The following is a 24,811-nucleotide window of genomic DNA, read 5'->3' on the forward strand; positions in this document are numbered from 1 at the left end:
CCCAGGCTTGGTCCTGCCCCAAGGCCCACATCTTACTCTCCCTGGGCTCCCCTCGCCCTCAGGGTTGGGGGAGCATCTGCCCATTTGCCATCCAGGAAAAACTGCAAGGGGAATTGGGAAGGGCAGGGCGGGGCTGGAGGTGGAGGCGGCTTTTTCCCTTTGTCAGGCTCCACTGGGGCTGGCAACGAGGTGATAATGCTCCTAATGGGCCGGGATAAGCGGGAGGATCAGCGTGTGTCAACAATAGCAAGCAGGAAAGAGCAGGAAGGGAGCCTGCTTGGTCACCAGCAAGCTGGAGAAATGGGCAAGGAGTGGGGACTATTCCCTGGGGCCTCCTGGGTCTGGGCACACGGGGCGATATGCCCCACTGCCAGGTCCCTTGGCTCCTTTCAGGCCCATGACAACCTCAAGAAGTGGGGAGACTTGTCAGCCAGCCCCCCACCCACATCTCCACACTCCCACTCCCCACCCCACCCCCAGGGCATGGTCTAGACCGCGATGCCCAGGAGCCCTGATCCTAAGAAGCCCAGCACCTCACTCCACTCTCTCTGCCCCCAAATACCCTGAAGCCAAAATTCTACATGCCCCAGATCAGCAGTCCCCAGCCTTTTTGTCACCAGGAACCAGTTTTATGGAAGACAATTTTTCCACAGATGGCAGGGGGGAATGGTTTTGGGATGATTCAAGCACATTACATTTATTGTGTGGTCAAAGCTCACTGGTAATGATAATCTGTATTTGCAGCTGCTCCCCAGCACTAGCATCACCGCCTCAGCTCCGCCTCAGCTCATCAGGCATCAGACTCTCATAAGGAGTGCGCAACCTAGACCCCCCCCCCCCCCCCCCCCCACACACACACACACACACACACACACACACGCAGTTTACAGTGGGGTTCTCACTCCTATGAGAATCTAACGCTGCCACTGACCTGGCAGGAGGCGGAGCTCAAGCAGTGATGTGAGCGATGGGGAGTGGCTATAAACACAGACAAAGCCTTGCTGCTCACCTCCTGCTGGGTGGCCTGGTTCCTAACAGGCCACAGGTTGGTGCCAGTGCTGGGCCCAGGGGTTGGGAACCACAGCCCTAGATCACCCCACGCACCTCCCCGCACATCAACTCATGCCCCCATATGCCGGGAAAATAACCCCAGCTGTCCACGTATGGCCCCCAGTAGTGCCCCACATTTCCACACAGCCCCACTGCCCTGCCGCCCCTCTCCCATCCTCTTCCCCAATGGCCACCCTGTCCCCTTGTCCCCTGCCTACCAAGTTGCCCACGGTGAGCACGTTGTCAAACTGCTCCGTCATGGGGTAATGTTCCATGGCCATGAAGAGGGTGTTGAGCACGATGCAGATGGTGATGCCCAGGTCCACGAAGGGGTCCATGACGATCAGGTGGATGATGTTCTTGAACTTCACCCACGGCACGCAACAGTTCCATATGAGCAGTTTGTGGGCGCACTTGTACCACCATGGCGGGCACTTCTGGTGGGCCTCTTCCAGCTCTGGGAGTGGGGTTGTGACAGGTGCCTGATGAAGATTCTCTCCTCACGGTCCTCTGCTACGCCCAGATCCTTGGTCCTACCTTCCACGCCCCGCCCCCTAGCACTCCACATCTCAACACCTGCAACCCCCAGCCAGGCCTGTTCCAAGCTCCTCTGCCTCTCAGCCCATCACCTCAAGGCCCACTCCTAAACCCCGCCCACCCCTTGAAGCCACGCCTCCTCAAAGCCCTACCCCAAAGCCCCGCCCCTTGACCTCCTCAGAGAACCTTTCCCCAAGCCCCGCTTACTTGGCACCCCCCACCCCACCCCAAAGCCTTGCCACTCAGTGAGCTGGGCTGGATTCCCACCCTCTACCAGCCCCCAGGGCAGCGAGCCTGGCAGGTGAGATGCCCTGATCTCTGGCTGGGTCCCAGACTCCCCAGGAATAGGTGGGAGGCCGCTGCAGGGGCTTGGGTCCCAGGGCCACATGCTGCTGGCCAGTGCCACTGGGGTGCAGTCTGAGATCCCCTTGAGGACTCTCCCACTCCACTGCCAGAATGCCAGCCCCTCCAAACTGTCCCCAGTCCGTCCATCCTCTGCCACCAGAATGGCCTTCTGGAAACACCTGCTGTTCTTGCCACCCGAAAGCCATGGGGGTCTGCAAGGACTGTGGGATGAAGCTGCTTCTCCACCTGGCCTCCGTGGCCTACAGGAGAGCCCTTGGCCCAGAGTGACATCATTTACTCATCACGCAAGGTTATGAGGCAGATACTGTTAGCACCTCCTGTTTCAAAGGTGGAGAAAATGGACCGGGGCAGGTGGCAGCCCCATGGGGACCCTGGGTTTGCCCCAGGGCTGGGGCACCTGACCCCCAGCCCCATCAGCAGTCAGCACACTGAACCTCTCTCAAAGGCTGTGGCAGGTGGCCCAAGCAGTGTCTGAGGCCCAAAACTTCTTGCCATGGTCCCAGCAATGGCCAACTTTGGAGGCCTGCTTGGCCACCCTGCCCAGCACTCCCTGGGACACTCTCTGGTCAGACACCTGGATGTTGGCCATAGAGTCAGGCGACATGATGCCCCATAGAGGGCTGCACAGTCCTGTAGGACCCCAGCTTCCAGGCACAAGGCAAGCGGCCTGGGGAGGGAGCCAGGTCTCTTCTCTGGGTCAGAGTTCCTTCCCTCAACCCCCCCTCCCTCCCTAGTCTGTCTTTCCTGCGCTTCTCTGTCCCTCCCTTCTTGTCCTCCCTCCCTCCCTCCCTCCCATCCATCTTTGCATCCATCTTTGCATCCATCTGTCTCCATGCATAAGCTCTCAGCCTGCCATCCATCCACCCCATTCTCACTACAGCATCCTTATTCTTCTCCTGAAACCTGAGGGATGGACTGGGGACTGGGTGGAGTCTGTGACTCTACCTGGGCAGAGTTTGACCCGTGACCTTTGACCTTTACCCAGAGAAACACTTGAGGAGCAGGATGTCCAGTTTCCGGAACACCGGGCCTTCGGGCTGGTATTGTTAGCCGGTCCCTCCCCACCGCCTTGGCAGCCCCTGAGGCCCTCCCGGAAGCACCAATGCCCACAGTGGCCCAGCCTCGAGGCTAGCAGCGGGCCAGGTTAAGGCAGAACTATATTTATCACAGCCATTGCTTCTATGCCAATATTAAGTTACCGTCCTCCTGAAGCTGGGTGCAGCCAGGTCTCGCCCTGCCCGCAGGGGCCGGTGTGGGGACAGGGGCACAGGGCACTCACCTTCCATGGCGTCCGAGATGGCGCTGTCTGCACTGCCGCTTGGCCTCGGGGCTCCCTTCTCCCCAGGTGATGTGTCCACGCTGCCATTGCAGCCACGGGCTGGGTCCCCATCTGCCTCCCCAGCTTCCAGAGCCTGGGCGGCCTTGGCCTGTAGACCAGCGGGGGGGTGGGGTGGGGGGTGGGCACGAGGTCCGCTCTGAGCCAGCGCATGGGCTACTGACTTTCTGAGGCCTGCAGGGTGGCACCCCCTCTCCTTGGCCTGTGTCAGACCTAGTGCGGGTGGGGAAGGGGCTAACCTTGGTGGTGGTGTGGGGTGACAGGATAGGGACCAAAGTGACTGAGGACCCTCAGCCCTGAAGACCCTCTACTCTGACGCCCTTCATGAGAAATGAGCGGTGCCCCCAAGGCCTACTCAGGACCTGCCCCTCCCTCCGTGTGGACCCACGTGCCGCCTGGAAAGAATTGCGAAACCAGAGGCATTTGAGCTGGAAGGTGCCTCAGATTTAAATACTCCAGATTTCTTGTTATAGATGGGGAAACTGAGGCACAGAGCAGGGAAATACTCTTTCTACTGCCTGGGTGCCACAACACCAGCAATGCCCCATGCCTTCCGTCACCCTCAGCCTGCCCGAGAGATGCCGGTGGCCAAGCAGCCCAGGCTGAGGGCAGGGAGAGCCCTGGGTCCTCGGCCTCCTCTCCCGGAGTCCAGACCTTCTCCAGCTCCTCCTGGTGCTTCTTGAATTTCTCAAGCATCTGCTGAAACTCCTCCTCTTTCTCCTGATCCTCGGCCAGGGTGGCCTCGTTCTGCTCAGCGTAGGCCATGGCCACCACGGCCAGGATCAGATTGATGAGGTAGAAGGAGCCCAGGAAAATGATGACCACGAAGAAGATCATGTAGGTCTTGCCAGCTGCTCGAAGGGTCTGGGAGTTGGGGGGAGAAGAAGAGGGACCCCATGGCACCTGCCCCCTTTCATCCACTGCCCTCTCCATGCACCCATTGCTCAGCCGGGTAAGCAGAGAGGCTCCCTCAGAGCCTGGGGACTTGCAGGGCTCTGAGGCCAGCTGTGGCCATCCTAGGCAGGATGAGCCGCATTCTGGGGAACCTCAAACTACGTACTTGGGACCCAGACATTCCTGGTCTCCTGGCTCAAAGAGCCCAGAGGAGCTCAGTCAGGGGTCCTGAGATCAGAGAGCCAGGATGGAAAACTAGTGAACATGGGTTTGGAGTCATCTTGAATCCTAGCTTTTCCATGGCGCTTGGCACCAAGTAAGAGCTGAACAAACAGTAGCTGTGATTATCGTTGTTATTGTTATTGTTATTAACATCATCAGTGTTAGAAACGTGACCAGGGATCAGAAGGCACTATTGCTCCAGACTCCTGCCCCGCAAACAGTAGGAGTTAAATGATTGTGTATGGGCAGAACTGAATCTCTAAGCTGCCCTACTGGTTACTGTGAGGCCCAGGGTTCCTGGGTCCAAGCCTGCACCAGGCCCAGACCTCAGCTCTCAAAGCAAAGGCGGGGAAGAAGTGCAGCCATGGCTGGGCTCTGGGCAGGTGCCGGTGTCTGCAGGGACACTGAGAGGGTCTCACGGAGGAGATGGCCCAGCAGGGGCCTTGCTTGGCCAACCTGGGGGAGGCCCCATCAGGCCCTGAAGAGGCTGTGGGGATGGAGGGGAGTGGCTGTAGGGCCGAGGGGCAGGGTGGGGGCAGCTGTACCAGCTGGAAGAGGTTTTCCCAATAGTCCTGTGTCATGAGGCGGAAGAGAGCCAGGAAGGCCCAGCTGAAGGTGTCGTAGCTGGTGTAGCCGTAGTTGGGATTCCGCCCGGCCTTGATGCACACATAACCCTCGGGGCAGTGCCTAGGATAGGATGGGGGACTGGTTTTAGGGGGTGGGGAGAGCTCCAGCTGGGGACAGATGGGGGTCCCCAAGGGAAAAACATCCCTCAGTCCTGCCTGTGTCGCCCAAACAGGAAATGATTCCATCCGTGCCCATAGGTGTTCCTCACACTCCCATCCACCCCAGGCCTTGTCCCTAGTCAGTCCCCATCCTCCGAGACCCCTGGGCACCTCTATCCCACCCGCTCACATCACTCACCCCGCATCACTGCTGTTCCCACAGAGCAGGGCATCGTTGGAGCCCTCCAGGAAATAGAAGTTCCCTTTGGGAGTCAGAGGCCACAAAGGAGGCAAGTCACCCACACGACACACTGTGAGCACCTGCGCCCACTGCACACCTGGGAATGCGTCTGTGTGCTCCACACACACCAGATGGATGTTCTCTGGGTGTCCCTTCCCCCTCCCTGTGGACAGCCCCAAGTCCCAAGGTCTCTGGGTGGGGACACCGTGGGGAGCCAAGCTGTAAGCTGTGCCAGCGCAGTGCCTAGTGTGGGCGTAAAGTGAGGACACAGCAGGGACACGGACAGAGCCAGAGGGACATGCGTGTGCGTGCATGGGGCTACCATGTCCTTGCACAGGACCCTGGCCGAGGGGTGAGCAGGGGCTAGAATCCAGGTGCCAGGGTGAAGAAGGGGGTCCTTTTCCCAATTTGCAAGAAGGCACTGTGTAGACTGATAGTGGCAGTGTGACAATGTGTGTGTGTGTGAGTGCCTGCGAAGGATGGGCGTGTGAACACACGTGGCCCTGCCAGGCCGTGAGCCCACAGCGTGACGGAGGAGGACAGGGTTGCACAGGGTAGGGAACAGGGACGATAGACTGTTGCTTTGTTTCGTGAGAGTTTAAGGATCTCTAAAGCAATCTGGCATTCCTTGTCACACTAACCCGTGGGGAAGGTATTATTTCAGCTTTATAGGTTAGGATTCTGAGGGCCCGGGAGATCAAGCGACTTGTCAGAGGTTACACAGCTGGTAAGTGCTGGATTCCAGCTCAGGTCCTTGCCAGGCGACGTGTGTCATAAAGAGCTGAGGCAGGGGCTGCTCTAGGGGCTGGGGCAGGCCCCTCCCCGGCCCACCCGTCATTCTGACCTTCGTCGCTGATGTAGGCGTCCCAGTCGAAGGTGTAGTTGCTGGCCCAGCTGTCGTTGCCGTACCACGTGTCACTGCCATACCACGTGTCGTTGCCGTACCACGTGTCGTTGCCGTACCACGTGTCGTTGCCGTACCACGTGTCGTTGCCGTACCACGTGGTGTTGGTGTCGTTGAAGGGCGGTGGCCAGCGCACACACTTCTGCCGCAGGTTCCCCATGAAGAGCTGCAGCCCCACCAGGGCAAAGACGCTCAGGCAGAAGACCGTGAGGATCATCACATCCGACAGCTTTTTCACCGACTGGATCAGGGCCCCCACGATGGTCTTCAGCCCTGGTCACAGACAGCGTGCGAGTGTGGGCAGGGGCAGGCGGGCTGCCAACGGACGCCCTGACCCCACCACCAGGCCTTCGCCTCCTCATCTGCAAGGCTCGGCTTACTAGGCAGCTACTTGCCTGAAGCCTTCTGAAATTACCCGCCCCCTTCTCTGATCACATCCGCAATCTGGAGCCTCCCAGCTGCCACAAAACCTCAGCCACCAGCACAACAGACTACAAAGACTGGACGGGCTGTTGCCTGGCCTGCAGAGCAACACAAAGGCATACAGTGGAGCTTAATAAATGTCGCTAGGTGAGCACTCCCAAAGTGTGTTCTGCAGAACACGAATCCAAGCTGTGCCCTTAGAAAAGGGGAGTCGGTAAGTCCGGGAAAAGCTGTGCTCTATATTCTGCTCTTGGAGAGTCATTCTGTGGATTATCCTATCAAAGGCTCTGAAAAGTCCTGCAGAAATTAAAAAAAAACTTTAATACTACATTTCCTTACCATATTTGACCACAGAACCGTTTTCCTTATAATGCCTAGCAACACCCAAGGAACAGCAAGGTTCGCTCTGGGAAGCTCTAGACTGACCTTGACCCGTCCTTACATTCCTTGGACAGACAGAGGCATCAACAATACTGGCAGAATTCCGGGGCTGGATTCTGTCAGAAGAGCTATTATAACACTTCCTCCTGAGACTAATCGTAGCACCTCTCGCTTCTATACGAGTTCGCTTCCTCTTCTTATCCTGACACAGGAGACAAACGCCCAGCGCCCTCCTTGTGACAACCCTCCTGGGATGCGGCAGCCTGGCACAGGGGAAGGGCGACTGGCCTTGACTTGTGGCCTTTGGTGAGCACATCCCCCTCGGGCCTCCCCTGCCCCGGCTGCGGTCAGGGGGCTTTGGACTAGGAGGGAGCTCAGGTGCTTTCTCGAATTCGGGTTGAACAATTTCCCTTCGTCCAGAGCCCGAGCCGCGTGGCTTTCACGTCACCTCTCTCTCCTTTCGCGAGCCATCTCCAGTGTCTCCACGTGCTTTTCCGAGGATCCGAACGATCCAGATTCTATTGATTCCCTGCTTCCCGGTGCATTACCGTGGGGCTGCCCTGGCCCTGCGGCCCGGCGGGCGTGCGGGGCGCTCCTCATTGAGCTCTCAGGGCTGGCACTGCCCTCGCTGAGTCCCTTTGTGTCCCTCCCTGTGCTGCCCGGTCTGCTTACTTCATACGCCACACACCACGGGCCTCAGACTGTGAGCGCCTTAAAATTTAATCCTTAAAATGACCCAACAAGTGCTACTATTATTATCCACATTTCACCGATAAGGAGACTGAGGCACAGACAGGGTTAGCCACTCGCCCAAGGTCAAAGTTAGGAAGCGGTGGAGGTGAGAACTGAACCCAGGCAGTCTGGCTGCAGAGCCTGTGCCCTCAGCCCCCTGTGCTCTGCTGCCTCCCAGATGCCCCTACTGCCCTCTGGCCACGCAGGCCCCCTTGTCCAGGCTCCGCCGAGGGTCCCACACAAACACCAGCCCTGGAGTGCTGTGACCCTGGCTCGGGCTCCCGCAACGGGAGTGTCAGGTTGCAGGCCTGGGCCTGACGGGAGGCCTGTTGGCTCAGGCGGAGGGTCCCTGCACCTCCCCGTACCTGGGATGACTGTGATGGTTTTCAGGGCCCGCAGCACCCGGAAGGTCCTCAGGGCTGAGATGTTGCCCAAGTCCACAAACTCCGTCAGGTACCTGGGTGGGGGGTTGGGGCAGAAGTCAGGGCCTCTCCAGGCCTGGGATGAGGATTCCCAAGGAATTGGGGAACCATGGAGGGGTGGGGGGCAGGCCAGACACCCCTGAGGTTCCTACTGGGGCCCCAGAGTTGAGAAGGACAGTGCAGGAGGTTTGCTGCTGGGGAGTGGGGGTGGCAAGGATAGCCCAGCTCGCCCGTGGGTCGGGGCCCTCACTTGGTCATCGTGGTATGTGGAGGGGACATCGGGACAGCTTCTTACTGTGTGGTTATCAGGGGATAAGGAATAAAAAAAAAGGACAGCTTCCAAACTGGACCCTGGGAGTGGTGCTCCTAGAATCGCACAGCTTGCTATCTGCACCACTGGCCAGTGGCCCCTGCAGTCCGCCCCTCTGCAGGGGCCAGCCTGTCTGCTGCCCTCTTTGAGGCTTGCCGCCCCGCCCAGCCTCAGGATGTGGGCCCTACTCACGCCATCATGATGACGCTGAAGTCCAGCCAGTTCCAGGGGTCCCGGAGGAATGTGAAGTCATCGATGCAGAAGCCTCGGGCCAGCATCTTGATGAGGGACTCAAAGGTGTAGATCCCTGTGAAGGTGTACCTGGCGGGGAGAGGGCCGGCCAGGGCCGGCATGTCACCCGGGAAGGGGTGTGTGTGGCAATGACAGACTTCCCAGGAGGGAGGGCCACAGAACTGAAATATGCTACCCGGGGGGCTAAGGACACTGGTGACAGTGATAGTGTGTGCTGCCCTGGGGGCTTAAAGGGTCACTGAGGGCTACAGTGCCAGTGTGCCCCTCCCTGGAAGACAAGAGCAGTGTCACTCTGAGCATCTTCAGAGGTGCAGACTCCTGAGATGGGCTGTGTCCCAGGGCTGGGGGCTTGGGCGGCTGGGGACTTACTCCACGTCCTTGGACCAGGGAGGCGGGTCGCTCATGGTCATGAACACACAGTTGGTCAAGATGGTGATCATGATGAACATGCTGAACAGCGTGGGCGGCGTCAAGGAAAGCGAGGGAGCAGGTGGGAAGAGGAGGTGGGCGGAGGTCCCCCTGGCCCAGAGCACCCCGTCCCGGCCTCCCCTCAGCCCCGCGTCTCCCCACTCGGGCAGGATATGAGTGGATGAGCACCTTGATGGCACCGCGCCTGACAACGCTGAAGGGGCTCAGCAGGTAGAGGGCAGGCGTGGCCGAGAAGCGGAAGATGGCCTTGCCCTTGTTGAGCACGATGAAGGTCTGAGGCGGGAAGAGAGCTGTGAGGCCTGGGGACGGATAGACAGACGGACGACAGACAGAGGGAGCCCTCCCAGGCCCGGACCTTCTTGTCGCTGTAGTAGGGGTCCAGGTCCTCCAGGGGGATGCCGATGACCTCTGGCGGGGGGTCCCCGTAGATGAGGGGCAGGTTCTTGCCGGCCTCCAGGTCGCTGCGCGGCTTCCGTTCGGGCTCCTCAATCTCCATCTGCTTGTTCCGCTCCTGCCGCGCCACCTCCTCCAATGCCCGCTGTTCTATGGCCGCCAGGGACTCCCGGGTGAAGGGGCGCAGGCATTCGGGGCCCAGAGGCACCACGGTTGCCAGAGACGGTCTGGCCATCCTCGCATCCTGGGCTCAGGGGCCAGGAAGGCGGCGGGCAGCCAGGGCAGCTGCAGCGTGCAACTCCCGGGGCACTGGGCGGCCACCCTGCCCTGGGCCTGCTGACCACGCCTCACCTTCGGCCTGCCTGGGGGCTGGGCGGGGAGGTGGGCAGGCAGGCCCTGCCGGGGCTGGGGGACGCACTTGCAGGGCCCAGGTTCTGCTGCTGCTGCACAGGTGCTGGGCCCAGAGCATCACCCCGGACCCGACACCACTCTGACCCCCGCAGGGGTGGGCCGCCCTCAGGACTGACAGCAAACCAACCAGATCCTCTTCGGCCTTGGGACTTGGGGCCAATGCTCCAGTGCCTTCAACTGCCTCCTGGGCTCAAACTCCGGGAACTGTGTGGCTTCAGCCTATGGAGACAGAGAGAGAACCGCAGCTGGCTGTGCCCATGTGACCTCTGGATGGACGAGGACGAGGGGCCCGGTGGGGTCCGCCTAAGGCGGGACTGGCAGGTGGATTTCACCTGAGGGCCAGTGGGGACACTGATACTGGCTGCCTGGAGATACAGGTGGAGACCACTGAGGTTGCAGCGGACCCAGTGCAAAAAGATTGCTGTGATCGACTTAGTGATGTCTGCCAGGGGCGTGAGGAGGAAGACAGTGGTGCCTCTGCCTGCGTTTGCCATCCCGGCCTGGGGGAAGGGAACGGAAGACATGGGGTGCGGATTCCCCTTTCCTGGAATTTGTGGTGTTCGGCTGGGAGAGGCAAGAAGGAAGGGTGCTGGCCCTGCAGAGCGTCCCAGCGGCCCCCTCCCACAGCCCTGGGGGATCCAGCCCCCGGGCAGGCAGCGGGGCTGGAGCGGGAAGATGCAGGGTGTGTTGGGGGACTGTGTCAGGAGAGTTGCAGGTGCTAACGTGGAAGAGGAGGATGCACAGGGACAGTCATGGGGACAGGGCGATGGTCAATTCCGATGGTGGGGGCAGGGCTGGAGCTCCCAGGGACTGTTTTTAGCTGGTGGTCCCTGCGTGAGCCTTTGAGGCTGTGAGCACCGTGGACTATCTCCTAGGCTAGTCTCTGGCGAGGCCCCTCCATCCCCTGCCCAGCCCTCCGCAGCCTGCCCCCTGTGGAAGGGAAGTGGCAGGTCACTTATCCCAAATGGCCCTGGGGGACGGAGCAGACCGGCAGGCAGGCACAGCCACACAAAGCCACTGCAAGGCCCAAATGAACAGGCCCTGGAGCCACCCCTGCACCACAGGGACCTGGACAGAGACCCTCAGAGTCACACAGGAGGGCAGCCCCCTCCCAGCAGTGCCCCTGGCCCGGCCAGTGCTGGCCCTTCTCAGGCTTGGTCAACAGGTGGAGGGAGGCCAGGGAGAGGCGGAGCCACTGGGCAGAGCAGGCCACGCCCCCGTGCCTGGTGCCCCAGCTGCTCCTGCCAGCACCCAGGGAGTCGTGTTTCCACGGGGATGACTCTGCTCATTCCTGCGACCCTGGCCCTCAGCTGCTCATCAGCCCCATGGTGAGCATGGGTGTGCACATACACACACGCACGCCCAGCCCGGAGCCACCCCTCACGCAGACCCTCTTGGATGTGCCCACGCAGCCCTGTCATATACCTTGAAACCTTCCTCCCCACCACCCACCCCACAAACACACCACACTCTGCTTGTCATTGCACAGAAGATGACAACCTGCCAGATGGCCCCGGGGGGACCCCATGGCTGCTGCGCACCCACCCAGCCGGCAGTCCTCACCGCCACGATCCTCTGACCTTGACACTGCTCACGATTCCCGTCACAGCAGCCCAGGTGGGGCCATGAAACCCCAGAGACACATGTCTGGCTCCCAACTCAGCACTCGAGGAAACTACTCTCATTTGAGTCACCATAGGCCCCAGTGGACAGACCCAGTGCTTTCTTCCCAGCCAGCCCTCCCAAGCACTCACGCTGCTCACGCCTTTCTCCTGGGAGCAGGACGTGGCCTGCCCCTCCGGCCACCCTGCCTGTTCTGCCCTGCTACCTCCCCTCCCGCCCCGGGAGGACGCTTCTTCTCCAGGGCCTGGTCGGCAGCCCGTTTTCTTTGTACTATGCACGCCTCTCCTTTCATCCTAAATTCCTCTCCTTCCCTTTCATCACCCCTGAAGTCTGGCTGTTTGTTATGTGAAGGGAAGAATGTCCTCGTAGGTTTGGCGCTTTGAAGCTGGCTTTGGTTGGTGGCTGCCCAGAGCATCGTGGCGGTAGATCCGGTCAGTTCCTGTGCCTGCTGAGGCTGCCCCCTGCCAGCGTCACTGTCCCCTCCATTCGCCCCTCACCTGTTCTATTCAAATGCCCTCCCACCTGCCTCCCTACCTCTTGCCAGGTCCCTTCCAATCCACCACCTACTGTCCATTTCTAAAAGCACAAATCTGATCTTGCCACTCCCTGCTTACCGCCTTCACTGGCTCCCTGCTGCTTAACTGTAAGCCCCAAACTCCTCCCCGGACTCCCGAGGCCCTCCATGAGCCGATCCCTACCTTATCGCCTTCCCCTTCCCCAGGAGCTTCCACCATCTGGCCTTGCTACCTCCATTTTCACAAACGGGCCAAGCTGTTTCCCACCTGCTTCCCCTCACCCCCACGCCTTTGCTTGTGGTCTGCTCACCTCCTGAAACACCCCTCCTCTTCGTCTCCCCGGAGAGCTCCAATTTGTCCTGCCAGACTCAACCTACACAAGGACCACCTCCCCAGGAAGCCCTCCATGGGCACCCTGAAATCCTCCTCTCATTTGTGCCATCAGCGTGCCTAGTGCTCAATAAAAGTTTATTGAGCCCAGGTGTGGTGGCTCGTGCCTGCAATCCCAGCTACTCGGGAGGCTGAGGCAGGAGGATCGCTTGAGCCCAGGAGTTCAAGGCTGCAGCGAGCCACTGTACTCCAGCCTGGGCAACAAAGTGAGACCCTGCCTTTAAAAAAAAAAAAAAGTTTATTGAATAAATAAGTGATGAGTGAATTACAGGGACACTCCACCTTTAAACACATGCTGAACCTAAATCCTAACTAGAAACCGTACCTCCACCACTTCAAGCTCCCCCTTCTCCCCAGCCACGCGGTCAGCTCGCGGCTCACGTGCCTGGTTGCTGTAATCCTTGGGTGCCTTCTGTCCTTTGGCCTGGCACTTTTTCCCTCCCCATCAGACCCCTCTGATTTCACTGCCTTCCTCATCCAGCCCTCCCGCACAAACGCCCCCAGCTCCCGGAGTGAGTTCTCTCTCCCCCAACCTGCGCCTCCCCACCCAACTCTGCTTTGTCGGAGCCAGTCCCCGAGCAGCTGGACGCTGCTGGAGAAATGACGTGACCAGGCTGGGCTCACGCCGCATTCGTGGTTACAAACTCTGGCTTTGCCCTCAATCCTGCCAGCCCTGGAAGTGTGGATTTTTCTGGTACGTTCACTTTTCCACTTTTTGAGAGCAACGATTTCATGCCCTCTCTTCTTTCCTCAACCCCCACCCCCACTGCTCCCAGGACACTCCCAGATGACGACCTTGCTTCGCCCTTCACTGGGAAAGTAGGAGCCTGTCCTACACCGTCAAGTCTCCAGGACTGTCCACTGCCCCAGCCCCTTCGTCCCCACCCTGCTAGAACAGAACAGTGGCGGGAATCAAAGGCCAGGCCCTCCACAGGGCTCAGCACCCCGCCCCCTCTGGCTCCCCACGGACCCCACTCTCCAGCTGTCTTCTCTCTATCGCCACCAACCTCCTCCGTCTGTGAGCGGACTCTAGTGCCTTCCATCTTAGAACCACGGCAGTGAGGACAAGATCACCCTCCCGGCCCCACACCGCCCTTCATCCATGGCCCTATTTTCCTGTTCCTCTTCACCGAAAAACTTCTTGGAAGGCGTCTACACCAGCTGTCTCTACTTCCTTACTTTTCGTTGGCTCTTCAACCTGTTCCAACCTGGCTTCCGTTTCCCCCTCAACTGAAACGGCTTTTGTCATGTCACTAACACGCTCCCTGCTGCCAAGTCCAGGAACACGCTTCTGTCTTCACCTCCCTCGGCCTCTCCGAGGCATTTGGCCCGGCTGGCCGCAGCCCCCTTCTGCAACCCTCTGTGCGCTCAGCCTCCAGGGACGCACGCTCGGGATCTCCCTCCTACCTCCCCACCTGCCTCTTATCGCTTTCTTCTGCTTGTCCCTCTTTCTCTCCTCGGTCTCTGTTTCTCAGGGCTCAACCTGGTCTGAGTGGCGTCGTTCCTATGGCTGCAGTAATGTCACGGGAGCAGGATAAACCTCTCCTTTGAACTCCAGACTGGTTTATCCAACTGCCTCCTGGACAGCGCCACGCCCAGAGCTCACAGGCCTCCCGACTGGGACGAGACTCTGGATCCTTCATTGCTCCATCCACATTACCCCTCAACCCGGAGACGGCACCACCCCGTCAATTGCTGAAGTCAGAAATCGGGATGTACATTTTTTTTTTTAAGAGACAGGGTCTTGCTCTGTCACCCAGGCTGGAGTGCAGTGGCCCAATCATAGCTCACTGCAGCCTCGAACTCCTAGGCTCAAGTTCTCCCACCTCAGCCCCCTCAGTAGCTGGGACTACAGGCATGTGTCACTGTACCTGGCTAATTTTTTTTTTTTTTCCCATATGGATGAGGTCTAGCTATGTTTCTCAGGTTGGTCTTGAACTCCTGGCTTCAAGTAATGCTCCCACCCCAGCCTCCCTGGGTGCTGGGATTGCAGGCGTGAGCCACCACATCGGGCCTCAGGCATCTCTTTGAATTCTCCTTTCCCCTCACCCTCTACATCCAGCCTGTCCAAAGTTCCATTAATACCACCTCCAAAATACACCCATCTCCCCTGGTCCATACCAAAATAATCTCTTGCAGTAGTCTGTTTCCTGCTATTTGCTTTTTTTCCTGCACCCTCCAAATCAGTCCCAGTAATCTTTTAAAAACAAAAACTAATCATATTGTTTCTCCTTTTAAAACCCTCCACAGTAACTTCCAGTTGCACTTAGAATAAAACCTGAACCTCCTATGGGGGCCTCCCGGGCCTGGTGACCTCTCCCACCTTTGTCTCTTGATCATGCCCCCTTGTCACTTGGCTGCAGTCCCACTGGCCTCCCTCCAGCTCCTTGAACACTGGACTCGTGCCTGTCTTTGGCCTCTGCCCAGCTCCCGTGCTCCATGGGGCTCTTGTCCCCTCTCCCTTCACGTGGCTGTCCCTTCACGGTCCTCTGTGATACGCACAAATGTCTCCTCTTCCAAGGGGCTTTCTCCCTCCTTCACAGTCTCCTGTATTTTCCTTGACATTATTTATCATAATTTGTAATTACTTGTTTATATGCCTAATTTACTTTGTCTGCCTCCCCCACCAGACTGGAATGCCAAGAGAGCAGCAACTGTGTCTATCCAGGTCACCATGGCCAGACCCAGCAGCAGGCACACAGTAGGCACTCAGTACATGTTTGTTGAATGAATGAGTGGATGAGGCCTTGGACACCTTTCCAGGGATACGGGGGGTTCTGATCTGTTTCATGCATTCATTCATTCTGTTCATAGTCTGGAAGCTGAGCTAGCCCTGAGTAGGACACAAAGATGCCCCAGCTGGGTGTCCTGCCTGCAGAGCTCACAGCCCGGGGAGGTGGCCGTGGACGTACACAGCTATGACAGGTGGAGGGGGGTTGACTGTGATATGGAGGTTCAGGCGGACAAGTGGGTACGTCCGTGTAGGCAGAGGGAAGATGTGGCTTTTCAGTTGGGTCTCAGAGGACGAGTAAGGTAGGAACGTGGCGAAACAGAGGGGAAGGACATCCCAGGAGAGGGAACAGCCAAAGCAAAGACAGAGGCATAACCCAGGGGACTCACTCACGTGTAGCACACAAGCTGTTTAGGGACCTGGGGGAAGGTAGGATGGCATCGGGGCCAGGGCTTGGTGCCAGGCCTGGGGGGGTCTGGACCTCGTCCTGCAGCCCTGGAGGGCCCCTCATGGGACAGGGGGGTGGGGTGGGGCCACAATTGGCCAGCACATATGTTCCTCCAGCCACCCTTTCCATGTGTCTGGAAGAGATGGACAAACTGTGCTGTTTTCAATGGGCACCAGTGGAGAAATGAAAGGACATCTGGGGCGTATGGACGGTGACTTCCTGGCAGGGGCAGAGCACTGACAATGTTCCATAACATGAAGTAGGCGACGCGCCAGCAGACAGACCTCCACGTGGCCCCTTGGGCCGCAGTCGGGAGTCAAGCTGGCCATGAAGGCGGCGCCAACTCTCCTTCCACCGGCCTCCGCCCCAGCCTGTTCCCTGAGATGTGGCAGCTGAGGGTCTGGGGGTCTCCAGGCAACTGCTTCCCAGTGAATTTAAAAATGTGGCAGTTGCAAGGGCCTGAGAGAGCAACTAGTCCAACTCCTTCTTTTTTGTTGTTTTTGATTTTGGTTTTTAGAGGCAGGGTCTTGCTCTGTTGCCCAGGCTCAGTCATAGCTCACGGCAACCTTGAAGTCCTTGGCTCAAACTATCATCCTACCTCAGCCTCCCCAGCAGCTAGGACTGCAGGCATGTGCCACTATGCCTGGCTACGTTTTAAATTTTTTTTGTAGAGATAGGTCTTACTGTGTTGCCCAGGCTGGTCTTGAACTCCTGGTCTCAAGCGATGCTCCTACTTCAGCCTCCCAAAGTGCTGGTATTAGAGATGTGAGCCACCGCACCCAGCCTACCTCCCTTGTTTTACAGATGGGGAAACTGAGGCCCAGAGAGGCACAGCAACTCCCCGCAGATCACACATTTATTCATTCCACAGACATTTTCTGAGCTACGTGCTGGACTCTGGTCTGGGTGCCCGGGTGCCTGCGGCAGTGGCAAAGTCCCTGTCCTCACTGAGCTTGCATTCCAGAGGGAGGAGGCAGGCAGTAAATGGGGAAGCAAATAAGATAATTTTAGATAATGATAAATGAGAGGCTGAGCCCAGGCCAAACCCCAGCTCCTGGGGAGCCAGGGCTGGAGCCCACTTAGCAAGTGAAAAGTCCTGTCGGAACTGCTGGTCAAAACGGAAGTTTGGGCGGAAGTGGTGGGTAAATCAGGCCACCCTGGGGGTCTGGGGGTGGTGAGCAGACAGGAATGGGGTGGGGGAGGAAGGGTCGGAGTGGGAGAGCAGGCTGGGGCCAGCTGTTGGCAGGCAGGGAGCCGAGGCCAGCACGCAGGAGGGCGAGGCAGCTCTTCCCTGGAGCGGGTCCAGCCCGGCATTGTCTCTCTGTGGGGCGGCCAGATCGGAACACCCAAGTCCAGATATAGTCTGACCACAGAGGCCTTTTCTCCCAGCCTGGACACCCTTTGTGTTCATTCATCCCAGGATGGACTTGCTTCTTTGGCAGCCCAATCACAAGGTGGAGTTTGCAGTTACCCTGGGTCTTTTCCTCATGAGCTGTGGTCTGATTAGATCTTCCCCTGCCCATAAACGGTGCAATTGGTTTTTCTCTTCTAAATCCATGTGTAAGGCTGGGCACGGTGGCTCACGCCTATAATCCTAGCACTCTGGGAGGCTGAGGCAGGAGGATCGATTGAGCTCAGCAGTTCGAGACCAGCCTAAGCAAGGGCGAGACCCCGTCTCTACTAAAAATAGAAAAAATTAGCTGGGTGTGATGGCATGAGCCTGTAGTCCCAGCTACTTGGGAGGCCGAGGCAGGAGGATTGCTTGAGCCCAGGAGTTTGAGGTTGCTGTGAGCCTGGGCAACAGAGTGACACTCTGTTTCAAAAAAACAAACAAACAAAATGTGTACCTCAACAAAACATAATCCAATAATGTATGGAAAGAATTTTATACCTGACAAAGTGGAATGTATTTCACATATGCAAGGCAGGTCCAACATTTGAAAATCGATTAACATGCTCCATCCCATCAACAGGCTAAAAAAAGATCACATGATCATATCAATAGATACAGAAAAAGCATTTGACAAAATGCAACACTCATTCATGATGAAAACTCACAGCACATTAGGGACAGAGGCAAACTTCCTCAAGTCGATAAAGAACATTTACAGAAATGCCGGCAGCTAGCGTTGCTCCTAACCGTGAGGCCACTAAGATCAAGAACAAGGGCGTCCCTCTCGCAGCTCTTTCCAACATCAGAACGGAAGCCCCAGCAAACGCAATAGGACAAGAAAAGCGAATAAAAGGTATACTAGCTGGGAAGGAAGAAATAAAACTGTCTTTGTTCACAGATGACATGGTTGTCTGTTACAGAATCAGAACCAGCCGAAAAAAAAAACCCCTGGAACTAGTAATGCTCACAGCAAGGTTGCAGGATACAGGTTGCGATAAACCCAGGTGTAGGATTTCAATGCACCTCTACTTAAGTTCCCTTTGTTCATCGCACCTGTTCTCCTCCAGTCTTCTGTGAAGGCCTGTTGGGTCTTGATTTTCCCTCAGTTCAAGGCCATCCCTCACAGCTGGGTGTCTGTGGTCCTGACTGCCCCAAATCATTGACCAGGCAAAGCTCGGGACAGACAGACACCCTCCCTGCCCCTGCCGTATGCTTCTAGAACTTTTCCTCCTGGGACACCTAAGCTTTTGGAGAGAGTTCTTCAAACATCCTGAAATCTACCCAGCTACACCACATCAGCCTGAAAGCCCCCAAGTGGCCCCAGCCATGTCCCTTCCAGCCTGGGATATAAAAGCCACCGTGAGCAACTCTCCTGGAAGATTGAGAATGGATGTGACCTGCCCCTCACAGCCTTCCCCGCTCACTCCATGACACATCCCTGTGGACACAGGTGGCAGGTAGCTTGCTGGCCTTGCTCCGGTCCCAGCAACTACCCCTCTTGCCAACCAAGCAAGCCTTTCATCTCCAGCAAAGCTGTTGCCCACTCCCCAGGATCTGGCGTTTTGTTTCTCTGTGGAGTGGGAGCAATTTGTGGCCAGTGGAGACCCCCCTGTAAGCTTCACCTGCAATACGGGCTCAGACCCAGAACTTTCTGGGAGACTGAAGCAGACCAAACTTTTCTGTCCTGGCCAAAGACAGCACTGGGCATCCGGGTGGCCTCCTTCCCAAATTCCTGTGTTCACACTGTGGCCCAGCTCCAAGAGGAAAACATTGATTCCCACATCCCCTGGTCATAAGTGTCAAGTCACAGCTTTTTCTCAGCTGGGCAGGCCAGGGTGGGGAAGGGAAGGAGGGAGCTGGGTTGTTTCTCTGCCAGCACCAAGGGCCCAGAGAGGATGGAGAGCAACCTCCACCCTGGCACACCGAGGCCTGGAGGAAGTCACCCCAGATGGCCCTCCCCTCCTGGCCTAACACTCTGCAGGGGACATCTGCTCCAAGAGGCCTTGGAGGGCAGCCTGGAGCCCAGAGCCTAGGGCGGAAACCTCTGGACACTCAGGGGATCCGAGAGTTCCGGAAACCAACTGCAGTCATGGGTGGGGGGTACTGGGCGAGGGGTGGGCTAAGGCTGATTGCATTTTCCGTGAGGGCTCCCTGGGGCAGAACAGGCTGGGTCCCTAAAAGGCTCTGGATTCAACTGGTCTGGTAATTTGTTCTACCCAATGGGTAAGAATGATAGTGGTGGCCACATTTATTTTGCGATTACTGTATACCAAGGTTGGTTTCCTGTTCAGGATACCTTGGAAGCCCCTCCTCTCACAATCAGTCCTGTTCCCTGCCAGTCTCCAAAGGTGCTCAAGAACGTTAGTTAGTTTTCCCCAACCTGCCTCCTCTCCCAAGCTTGACTTTCCCTCTACCCACAGTGCTCTGGTTGGCTCAGGCTTGATGAAATAAAAGCCCACAAATGGGCTGTTTGGGTTCCATGCACTGTGCCCCCTTCCCTCGAACCTCCCATCTCATCTGCCGGCCCTGGAAGCCTTTTGTCCCCAGAAGCAAGGCCCCAGCGTGGGTTTCTTCTCCCAAGTCTGAGCCTTAAGTTAAAGGGATTCATCTCAAGATGTGGCATCCCAGGCTTCCATCAGCTTGGGGAAGATTATCCTTGGAGTGGGAGGGGTTGCTTCCCTGTCCCCCAAATTTCAGCCGATCCACCCACCCTGCTGACATACACAGGCCCAGGAGGTGGAGGCTTAAAAAGTACTCCTTAACCAAAAGCAATCGTGGCCATGTTCACTTGGTGTTTGTCACATGCCAGGCACCGTTCCAAATGCTACACTTTCATCATCCCAGCTAACAAGCAGCAGAGCCAGGACTCGAACGCAGCTCTCTCTCATGCCAAACCCATGTGCTTTCCACTACAGGCTTGGCCTTCCTCCAGCCCTTTGGGGAACTGGGCTGGGCATAGCTGCCCTCCCCCAGCACAAGGCCTGCCCAGGTTGAGGTCCCATCCAGGTCCCCCTCGGGGCTGGCGCAGCCCTCAGCCATCTGTCCGCTTCAAAGGGCAGGCCAGAGTCCTTGAGCTGAAAGGTGTGGGCTGGGGCGAGCGTCTGGCAGGCCCTGGCAGAGCTGCGCTCAGTCGTCAGAGGCTTCATGTTGGGAGCTGTGTGCAGCTGTGTGTGTGTGTGGGGGGGGGGAGCAGGGGAAACTACAGGTCAGTTTGCACCAATCAACCCTCATATTCGCCCCAAACCTCATCACGGCCCACTCGTGCACATGCGCGCACACACACACGCTCACGCTCACTCACTCATCGCCTGCATGAGTCATTTCCCAGCTGCTCCAAAGGGTGGGGAGGCTGATTTGTTCCACCAGGCCTGGGGCTTCCTGCCCTCTATTGGCTTGGATGTTTTTTTCTCTTTCTTTCTTTCTTTTTTTTTTAGAGATGAGGACTCACTATGTTGCCCAGCCTGGCCTTGAACTCCTGGCTCAAGAGATCTTCCGCCTCAGCCTCCCGAGTAGCTGGGACTACAGGGGCATGCCACCATGCTGGGCTTTGGATTTTTTTAAGGAGCCCCCAAGCACAGTGACCCAGACACCATGGGTGCCCCCAGCCTGGTGTGTGCACATCCCCGTCTACACACACGTCTACGCCCACCTCACTGGGCCCTTGGACACGTCCCCCCTGCACACAGAGCTGCCTCCCTCACCCAGCCAGCGCCTCCAAGAGGCTGACAAGGGAACTTGGTCAGACCCGACCTGCCCCTGTGCCTGGAGAATATCAGGGCCGACGTGGCTCCCCAGCCCTTCCACCGACCCCCTCAACCATCCAGGGAGCGTGGGCTTTGAGCCCTTCTCCTTGGGACACGGGGAGTTGGGGTCACGGTCACCCACACTAGAGGAGCAGCCCTCTGGCTGCAGCCTGGAACCCCAGGAAGGGCTGATGTGGCCTCTGCTCCTTCGATCCAGGGCTGTGCCTTCCATAGCCGGCCCTGCCGCTCGCGGAACTTCACTCCATCCAGAAACTGCTCCAGGGATGTTTCCTCACCAACTACTCTTTGGAGATCCTTCTCCAAATTTAGGCTGACCAAGAACTTGCCAATCTCAAAAGAGGTACGAGTCAATGGCAGATCTCACGAGCAGGTGAGCCTCGGGGACTCTGCCCTGCTGCGTCACGGCCCTTCTGGCGGCATCTGCAGACCGCAGGCCCTCCCAAAAGGGGCTGTGCAGTCCCTTGCACGGAAGGACCCTCAGCCGAGGGAGATCACATGGGAACCCCCGCCCTGTCCCCCCCCACCAGCTCTGAAGGGTGCCCAGGGCTGGACAGCCCAGGCCTTCCCTCCGTCTCATCCTCATGACGAAACATTTTATTTCAGCGCCACAGCCTGGTCATAGCCACAATAATATTAGCGAACACTGATGTAGAGCTGACCGCATGCCAAACTTTGTTCCAGGCACCTCATGTGTCCACGAGCATATTTAATTCTCACCACGATCCTGTTATCACCCCCATTTGGCAGATGGGCAAACTGAGGCAGAGAGATCAGTAACTTGCCGGATGTTACTTACATATAAACAGGACCTGAAGCCAGGCCCTCAAGGCTTCAGAGGGACCCTGGCTCTTGATGGCTGGTCCATGTCACTGCCCCAGTCTAAACTGGACCATGACCTTTTAGCACCCATGGGGTGGGTGGGGTACCAAGTTTGATAAGCCAGTTCAAAGACAGAGTGTGGTCCAGTGATTATCGGGGTTTTGCCGTTTCCTAAGAGGGGCACAGGGGCCCCTGGCACTCCTGCCACCCTTTGGCTCCCCGAACCCCTCTCACTGCTCTGGCTGCCCATCCCCCAGCAAGGGCTGTTGACTGAAAACTCAGGGAATAAAAATAGCTGTTGCTGATGCGGCAGAAGGGAGGGCCAGCCACTCGAGAGGCAGGGGTGGTGGAGGGCACCTGGGATCCCCCCACGACAAGCACCTTCTGACAGAGCCATGGGGACACCTGGCCTATCCCTGCCGTTTCAGGGCTGGGGCCCCTGCAGGAGTCCCCAGGATGGCCTGGAGTCCCAGCACCTGCCCCAGCCCTAGGGCTGCCCGTGAGACCTGCTGTCCCTGCGTCCCAGGAGCTCGCCCTGCCCCCACCCAGCCCTGCTCTAGGGTCAGCTTCCTCCTGCGGAGCCAGGGCCTTGGCCTCTGGGACAGAGCCCCGGTCACTCACTCGCTGTGCACTCTGGGCAAGTGACAGGACACCTCTGAGCCTGAGGGTCAAGGAACTGACCATGTGTGACACCTGTACAGTGGTCCTCGACATCCATCCTCCCCGTCCCCCACCTCCTCCCTGCTTGCTCTCTAGGCCTTGGGGCCAGACTCCACTCTCTGCCTCCTCCTGGGAGCCTCCTCTGAACTCCTCCTCCCCACGGCTGCCGGCCCCACCACCACCATCCATGTTTTTTCTCTGTTCTGGGGGTAGAGTTGTCCCCAAAGGCAGAGACCTTGTCAGAACCACCCCAACATCTGGGTAGGGGTCCTGTGCCCTCAGTGTCTAACTCAGGCCTTCCCTGGGCCTGGGCTGGAGTCGTGGTGGAGGCCCTGGTGAAGGGACCCAGCTGAGCAGGCCTCGACACCCAGGCCAGGCTGGAGCTGGGGAGGTGACCCCTGAGTCCTGAGCCCCCACCCTGTGCAGGTTTCTAACCAGAAGTGATAAGCAGGGCCAGGCTGGGACAGGAGCCCCCTGGGAAGGACCTTTAGTTATCGTCTCCAACCCCCCTAAAATCCAAGCGCAATCCCTTGAGAGATGCCTGGGGCGGAGGTGGAGGGTTGCTGAGGGGCCGGGTGGCAGGGACTGGGTAGGTCTGGCCCTCGACATTGCCCCGCATAGGTAATGTGGCTCCAAATGCTAGTGCAGTGACCACAGCTGTCCACACCACTGCCACACTGAGTGAGGCCGCCGGCCATGGGTAGAGGACTTGGGGATGACCCCAGAAGAATCTGGAGAGTCCTGGGAGAAGCAGCACCCCCTGTGTCCAGAACGAGTCCCCCAACTCCGCTCAGACCCTTCCACTTCCTTCATCAGCCACAGCCCACCCTCCCTCCCAGGGTGCCAGCAGGGAGGAGGGGTCTTCAGCCTGCCCTGCCCTGCCCCCACCCACCCTCTGGCCCTGGGTCTCCTCCTGAGTCCCCGTAGAGTCCCCTTAGTACGGTGGCCCCATCTTCTTCCCTCCAGATGGGCTTTCTGCCCCGTGCCCACGTCCCCCTCCCTTCCCGGGGATCTGCGCTCTTAGCTTCTCCAGGAAAAAAGCCCAGACCATGCCGGGTGGGCCAGGGAGGGCGGGGACGGTGGGCAGAGCCTGGGATGTGTCCTCTGCTGGCATCTGGAAGATTCCTGTTCACAGCAGAGCAAAGGAGCCGCCGCCGCTGCCGCCAGTCACCCTCCACCCCGGCCTCCTGCCGCTCTCCTCCCCCCACACCCCTGTCTCAGCCATGCAGACAGCCAAGCCGAGTCACTGTCGCGGCTCCCGGCTCGCCTCTCCTGAAGAAACTGCAGCCCAGTCCCTGTTCCTTGTGCCACCCCTTGCCCGTCCGGAGCAGAGCCTTAGCCATGGGGCCACTTGTGACCGGGGTGAGGAACCTTGCTGAGGGCAGGAACAGCCCACCAGGCAGGGACAGAGAGAGCAGATGACCAAGAGAGAGAGGCAAGTTTGCGGACAGAGAGAGGCAAGTTTGGGGACAGACAGAGGGACAGAGCACAAGATGGTTCGGCAGGGGCAGCCGAGCAGAGCGGTGCCCGGGACGGCAAAGCCCCGTGTGGGCAGGAGGTCAGAAGTACCCAGAGCAAAGTGGTGGCTTCCTCGGCGCCAGGCTGGGGCTGGGGCCAGGGTGGCCTGCTCCTCGGGGTCCCCGCCCGGGCAGGCGCGGAGGGGCGCAGTACTCACTATTGGACGGGAGCAGAGCGGTCGCTGACAAGCCCGGAGCGCCGTGCCCACCTCGGGCTGGGGCTGGAACTCTGGGGGACTTGGCCGGGGGGCCGGGCCGGCGGGGACAGCTGCTGCTGCTGATGTCACAGGGTCATGAGTGAAACCTGAGGACTGGGCCAATCTTCAGGTGGGAGCCTCGGCCACACTTCCCTCGCCGGGTGTGCTCTGGGCTCAGCCTGGGCTCGGGCCTCACTGCCCCGTCATGACAGACTGCGCCACACTCGCCCATTCTCTCTCTCTGTCTCTCTCTCTCTCACACACACACACACACACACACACACACACACTCTCGCTGGGCACACATATGAGCCCACATCCGCCGATACTACCTCCACCTCAACAAACTTCCACACGCGCATTCCCACACTCAATCTCCTCTCACGCTCGTTCCCAGGAGCACTCCTGTGGCCCACGCTGACACACTCGCCAAGGTCACTCTGGTACACACTCAGGTACACACTCCACAAACGCCGTACTCCCACACGCCCAGCATGGTGTGTGAGTCGCCCTTCACACATCCACTCACACGTTCCCGCTGCTGCTGCCCTGTTCACACGCGCCCTCGCTCACACTCACACGCCCTCGCTCACGCTCACACGCCCTCGCTCACGCTCACACGCCCTCGCTCACGCTCACACGCCCTCGCTCACACGCCCTCGCTCACACTCACACGCCCTCGCTCACATGCGCCCTCGCTCACGCTCACACACCCTCGCTCACGCT

General features: G+C 58.5%; 1 protein-coding gene across 1 annotated transcript in view; it reads right to left on the reverse strand.

Moving 5' to 3' along the window:
- SCN4A (sodium voltage-gated channel alpha subunit 4) overlaps nucleotides 1-24,264 on the reverse strand; it is a 42,861-nt gene extending 18,597 nt beyond the window's left edge. Inside the window, exons 1-12 of the mRNA XM_075994679.1 lie at nucleotides 24,047-24,264; nucleotides 9,580-10,247; nucleotides 9,379-9,497; nucleotides 9,165-9,254; nucleotides 8,736-8,864; nucleotides 8,177-8,268; nucleotides 6,216-6,548; nucleotides 5,330-5,393; nucleotides 4,951-5,092; nucleotides 3,944-4,153; nucleotides 3,233-3,380; nucleotides 1,269-1,507 (exon numbers count right to left, since the gene is read on the reverse strand). Of these exons, the coding sequence (XP_075850794.1) occupies nucleotides 1,269-1,507; nucleotides 3,233-3,380; nucleotides 3,944-4,153; nucleotides 4,951-5,092; nucleotides 5,330-5,393; nucleotides 6,216-6,548; nucleotides 8,177-8,268; nucleotides 8,736-8,864; nucleotides 9,165-9,254; nucleotides 9,379-9,497; nucleotides 9,580-9,852 (1,839 nt within the window). The 5' untranslated portion in view covers nucleotides 9,853-10,247; nucleotides 24,047-24,264. The remainder of the gene's footprint in view (nucleotides 1-1,268; nucleotides 1,508-3,232; nucleotides 3,381-3,943; nucleotides 4,154-4,950; nucleotides 5,093-5,329; nucleotides 5,394-6,215; nucleotides 6,549-8,176; nucleotides 8,269-8,735; nucleotides 8,865-9,164; nucleotides 9,255-9,378; nucleotides 9,498-9,579; nucleotides 10,248-24,046) is intronic.
- Between the last annotated feature and the right edge of the window lie 547 nt (nucleotides 24,265-24,811).

The sequence above is a fragment of the Microcebus murinus genome, chromosome 18 (genome assembly GCF_040939455.1).
Source record: "Microcebus murinus isolate Inina chromosome 18, M.murinus_Inina_mat1.0, whole genome shotgun sequence".
Classification (NCBI taxonomy): Eukaryota; Metazoa; Chordata; class Mammalia; order Primates; family Cheirogaleidae; genus Microcebus; species Microcebus murinus.